Source organism: Penaeus monodon, chromosome 18, assembly GCF_015228065.2.
Source record: "Penaeus monodon isolate SGIC_2016 chromosome 18, NSTDA_Pmon_1, whole genome shotgun sequence".
Lineage (NCBI taxonomy): Eukaryota > Metazoa > Arthropoda > Malacostraca > Decapoda > Penaeidae > Penaeus > Penaeus monodon.
Genome location: NC_051403.1, coordinates 5,346,968 through 5,352,975, shown reverse-complemented (window position 1 = coordinate 5,352,975; position 6,008 = coordinate 5,346,968). Strand labels below are relative to the sequence as shown.

Here is a 6,008-nt window from a genome sequence, read left to right as displayed (position 1 = left end):
GAGTGTGAGTGTGTGTGTGTGTGTGTGTGTGTGTGTGTGTGTGTGTGTGTGTGTGTGTGTGTGTGTGTGTGTGTGTGTGTGTGTGTGTGTGTGTGTGTGTGAGCAAGTGAAATTTCTGTAATATAAATCAAACTAAGAATTCTGGAACAAAACAACTTTTTTCTCAACCATCATGATATTGGAAAATTAAATTAAACTGAAGGTAACCAGAAAAAAGAAGAAAAAAGTCTCCCATGATTTAAGAAACTTATTAAATGGCACAGACATTGTTTTAAGAATGTTACATTACTGCAATTGATTAGAAACATTTTCAAGATTATTATAATTGTTTGTTATTTAACACAGTTCTTTTCACCATTATTCTTTTGATTTAGACAGAGTAAATGCAGTACAGGCTATTTTGAGATAAATTGATATTTTCTCTGTCCATTACATATTCATGTACCTTTATAAATGTTGTAATCCAAATCTCTTGTGCATAAATTACTTTCTTTAAATAAGAAACAAATTTCATGAGTTCATAATTTTTTTTTTTTTTTTTAATAGGACTAAAGTAAATAAAATTATATAAAATCTATCTTAGTATCCTATCTATATCTTATTATTGTCCAAAGTTGAGCAGAAATTGTGCTACAATATCACATTTATATCAAATATTTGCGCACACTGTCCCAAACATTTATAACAATATCTTTTCACTAGGTAGCTGGACTAACAACTAATCATTACAAATTATATACTTAATCACACCTTCATCTGTTTTCTATTATTTTTAATCTAATCCGTAGTTTATATCATCTGGGAGACACATGATAGAGAGCAATACATAATATACTGTGTGTATGCAAACAGATTCATGTATATATATATATTGACCTGCATGGCTTCTACACACATACATGCACACATATAAATTTGTGGAACTGTCCTTCATCATGAAGGTTCTAGAACACTTTCAAAAATATACTACCACCTGCAACCCTACTGGTTGTTTGCCAGCGCTGTGACAAGGGATACAACTGTTCTGTCGAGCCATGTGACTGCTTGGGGCATAACATATCCGCCATCATAGTAACCCAGGTGGCCTCCATGGTCTGTTTCTATGTAGAGTGAGTTACTATGAGTCTCTGTGTTGGAGGTGGGGAAGAAAACAGTAGTTATTAGTAAAGGAAAGGTCGATTAATTTATACATACATACATACATACATACATATATATATATATATATATATATATATATATATAATATATATATATATATATATACATATATATATATATATATATATATATATATATATATATATATATATATATATATATATATATATATAAATAGTATCTCTGCTTTTCCTAATTATTTTGTATTTGTAACTATAATATGTGTATCTTCATGTATTTACATCTAATAAGGGAATGGACAGAGGGAAAATCTAAAAGTATATATATTTTCACATTTGGTTATACAGAAAAGAAAGAAAAAGTTTGAAGTCCATCTGATTTCATATTTTGCTATGAAAAAGAGAAAGAGAAAAAGAAAGAAAGAAAAAAAAAGTATACAGCAACAAGAACTAAAAACAGATTAATTATCATTACATCTATTCTTTACTTACTGACAAATGCCTCTGGTATGCCTAACAAGTCAGGGTGGACCAAGGGATCATCACGAGCATTAATAAACACAATTGGAATGTGGATGTTGTGCATGTAGCTGGCTGAGCTGTCGTTGCGGTACAGCTCCTCCACACTCCTGAACCCAAAGATGCGCCTGTTGAAGAAAGGATCACTTGTTAAGTTATTTATAGACTGATTATATATATAGGTCTTATGATGTGTAAATGAGAGGGACTGATTATGAACACAAAATCTCAAAGAAAACCAGAAAACAGAAAAATCAAAATTCACGGAATATATAACAAGCTCTGTTCGTAAAAGTAACAAGTTATGAAACGCATTGTTATAAGATTTTCTTTTCATCTCGAAACACTGCTCGCAACACTTGGAACTAACATTTCAATTTTCAATCATCACTACTATCACACCTCCTGAAGTCCCAGTTCAATTTACAAAAAAAATAATTAATAAAAATAAAAAGCAAAACAAATAATATCTAGCGAGTCCTTTACAACTAACCTGGTGTATACTTCGTCAAGCTCTGGTAAGGTGGCGGCTGAAAGGACTCGCCGCTCCTCAATGTTACATTTCCGCTTAACCTCGTCAGTGAAGAGGGCCTCCTTGTGGCGTATGATAACGGAGCGCATGTTCTCAGTCATGGAGAACAGGTAGATGCGGGCTAGGTTGTGCCACTCAAGGAGGTACTTTAGACTCCTGTTTGCAGAGACGGTAAAAATGCATATATTAAAAAGTGAGGAAACCGCACAACATATACAAACATAAGTCTGAAAAACAGAAAAAAACAACAATATATATATGAGACCAAAAAAAACAACAACTGTATCGTCATTCTGTATCAATTCACTTATATTTTCTGCAAAGATGTCAAATTCTGACATCCATGGCAATAAAAATGTTTCAAGTGTTTCTATTTCTACAAAGACCATAACACTGTAAGTACTATAGGATAATGTTTAACCATACCATATGAAGATGTCTCTACTTCCAAATTTGAAAACTGTATTTTTAGAATTAAAAGAATATGGGTGAAAGATATTTTTCACAGCAATAACTTATTCCAAATCTACTTTCTATAAAGCTCACAAAATCACAACACACACACACACACACGAACAGCATAAAAAAAAAATATATACAAAGTTCAAACACCAAAAAAAGAAAAGAAGAGATAATAAAAGGAGAACGTTCGCACACTCACTTTACGGCATCATATCCCTGGCAGATGGAGATGGCTCCTACAATGTTACCTGGCCTGGCTCTACCTGGCTCCCCTAGATATTTTGTGACGATGTTTCCCCCCATACTGAAGCCCACCAACAGGAGCTTGGTGTCCGGATGGACTTCCAGGTACTTCATCAGCATCAGGTGGAACTCATCAGTCTGGCCTGCAATTAGGGTTCGGATGTAAGATTTGCATAGAATGGTAAACGAAGAGAGTAATTAACGAAGATGATGATGAAGAAGAAAGAGATGAATAAGGCCCGTGGAAATGATGAGTATGGGAGAAATATCAGTGAAGGAAGGAAGGAAGGAAGGAAGGGGGGGAGAGAGAGAGAGAGAGAAAAAAAAAAGGAGTGGGTTAAAAGTTGATGGGGATCATGAATAGACGAAAGAAGGAAAGAAAGAAAGAAAAAACAAAAGAAAAAGAAGGAGGAAAGAAAGGAAGAAAAGATATGGCGGAGGAAAGAGAGGAGGAGAGGCTAAGCAAGCTGAAAGAAAACCAAAGGAAAAATATACAGAACATCTCACTTTAATCCCATAAATAATTTCTCAGAACACAACATGTGTACCCTCTCATGATGCCCTTTGGCCCACTTACCATAGCGAAACACTCTGGGACTCGTGATCTTGACGTGTGGCAGAACTCCCAGGTGGTTAAGCACAATGCAGCGGTAGCCCTGTGAGCAAGCGAGTGACACCAGCGATCTGACATAGGTGCTCTCACTGCTGTTTGCGATGCCAGGACACACAGCGATGGTCATGTCCTCTGCAAAGAGTTGGGTATTAATTATAATGAAAATATACATTCTCTACGAATATCTCTGTATCTGATCTAAATAAAGCAAAACGTAAAAAGTATAAGTTATATCTCAGAATTTCACAAAAGAGTAATTCTTGTCTCACCTCTGTGAACAGTGGAGTTATTGTGAGTGGATTTTTAACTCAAAACTACACCTGCATAGGAGTATTCTTACACAACACATCATAAGACAATTAAGATAAAGATTATGGTGAAGTGTCTACACTACTGATCTAAGAACAACTATTGGGTTAAATTATATCATTCCAAATAACAGCACATACAGTTATGGCAACTCAAAATTTCTCCAGTCATATCTTTCAGTGGTGTGCACACACACAGACACACACACACACACACACACACACACACACACACACACACACACACACACACACACACACACACACACACACACACACACACACACACACACTTCAAAACACTGTTTCCCTCCAGTCACTACAGTCACCACTTAGCAGGTCATTCTACTCACCGTCAAACTGTGATGGCCCTGTGGGTTCATAAACATCCCAAGTCACAGTGGCTCCATCTTCCTGTCGGGCAGCAAACCTCTTGGCCATGACAGTTGGGCAGTAGGTCCTTCCTACAGTCGCGTGTACAATAGTCTGAAGATGGCCACTGCTGCCCCATAATCTCACTGGCACATACCTGCAGGAGAACCAAAAAGGAAACGGTTACAAGCAAGGCAGAGAAAGGTGAATTTAAGTTATGCCTCTCCCTCCCTCTCTCCTCTTTTCTGTCTGTCTGTCTGTGTCTGTCGGTCTCTCTCTCTCTCTTTCTCTCCCCCTCTCTCTCTCTCTCTCCCCCTCTCTCTCTCTCTCCTCTCTCTCTCTCTCTCTCTCTCTCTCTCTCTCTCTCCCTCACCCCTCTCTCCCTCTCCCTCCCCCCTCTCTCTCTCTCTCCCTCTCTCTCTCTCTCCCTCCTCTCTCTGGGGGGGGCCCCCCCTCGTCTCTCTCCCTTCCCCTACTCTCTCTCTCCCTCCCTTCTCTCTTTCTCTCCCTCCAACTCACTCTCTATCTCTCATTTCCTCACGTCTCTACATCTCTGTAACGATCTCCTTTCCACTAAGTCTGTTGACAGACACCCCCTCTGCCTCCTCATCCCTCATAAAACTCTGTCATAAAGTTCATGAGTGATGTTCCCTTTTGATTCCGGCATCAAAGATCACTCTGTCTTTTTTTTTAGGATTTCCCAGAAAGAAAACACTGACTTTATGAGGGCGATTGAATCAAGAATTTCACTGAAGATAAAATAAAAGTGTGGGGGGGGGGGGGAGGAAAACAACAGTCGATATTGTAGGCTGATTGGAGCGGTGTTCTCTCTCCCTGTCTCTCTCTTAATCTTTCTTCATTCTCTTGCCTCTCTCCTCTCTCTATTACATGTTTCTCTCCTCTGAAGGCGTATTTGTTACTGCCTCAGCGAATTGTGGGTCGACTGACCTTTTAACATCACGATCAGTCTTGTGTTGGAGTGTTTATTTCGCACATCGCATAATGAAGATCCGGTCTGTAACAGAGTGCATGCTACCCGCCACTTGCTTGTTGTTCTAGTAGTATATCGCTCTTCCTTTTTACTTCCAAATTCTTTTATTTTTTTGTCTCCTTTTTATCTCTGGTTCTCCCTCTTTCTTGTAGTTTCAGGTTTTACTTTTTCTGAGTAATGTTCTTGTGCTCGCTCTCGCTCTCTCTCTCTTCCTCTTTTTCCCTTTCCCTCTTTTTCCCTATCCCTCTCTCTTTCCCTCTCCTTCTCTCTCCCTCTCTCTTTCCTTCTCCCTCTCATTTTTCCCTCTCCCTCTCCCCGCTACCCATCTCTCTCCCCTCTTTCCAGCCTCCCTTCCGTGACCCACCAGGCCGACCCGGGATCGATGCCTGGGCTCGTGCTGTGTTGCATCCCCTCCCCACCTCTCTAGGGCTCAAGGTCAGAGGGGTCGCTTTGGAGAAGAGGGGGGAGAGGCAGAGAGGGGGGGGGAGGGAGCAGAGGAAGTGCCAACGCCATGCAACGCGCTCGCTCGCTCGTTCTTTCGCTGGCTCACTCGTTCTCTTGGTTGCTCTCTTAGTTGCTTGCGTGCACGTTCGTTCTCCTGTTCCGCTCTCTCAGTCGTTCGTTCTCTGCCTCGTTCGTTCTTGGTTAGTCTGGTTGGTTGCTTGGTTGCTGGCCGACGCTGCGGGTCAGGTTTGGCTGCTCGTTCGTGGAGACCAGACAAAGACGGAGGGAGAGGAGAAGGAGGGAGGGAGGGAGAGGAAGAGGAGGGGAGGGAGAGGGGGAGGGGAGAGGGAGGGAGCAGGGTGAGGCGGGGGGGGGCGAGGAAGGGAGGGGTATGAGGGGCAGG

General features: G+C 40.4%; 1 protein-coding gene across 1 annotated transcript in view; it reads right to left on the bottom strand.

The window, feature by feature from the left end:
• Nucleotides 1-513: 513 nt before the first annotated feature.
• LOC119584202 (abhydrolase domain-containing protein 2-like) overlaps nucleotides 514-6,008 on the bottom strand; it is a 43,417-nt gene continuing 37,922 nt past the window's right edge. The window contains exons 2-7 of the mRNA XM_037932703.1: nucleotides 4,152-4,327; nucleotides 3,455-3,622; nucleotides 2,834-3,020; nucleotides 2,134-2,328; nucleotides 1,614-1,768; nucleotides 514-1,127 (exon numbers count right to left, since the gene is read on the bottom strand). Of these exons, the coding sequence (XP_037788631.1) occupies nucleotides 982-1,127; nucleotides 1,614-1,768; nucleotides 2,134-2,328; nucleotides 2,834-3,020; nucleotides 3,455-3,622; nucleotides 4,152-4,327 (1,027 nt within the window). The 3' untranslated portion in view covers nucleotides 514-981. The remainder of the gene's footprint in view (nucleotides 1,128-1,613; nucleotides 1,769-2,133; nucleotides 2,329-2,833; nucleotides 3,021-3,454; nucleotides 3,623-4,151; nucleotides 4,328-6,008) is intronic.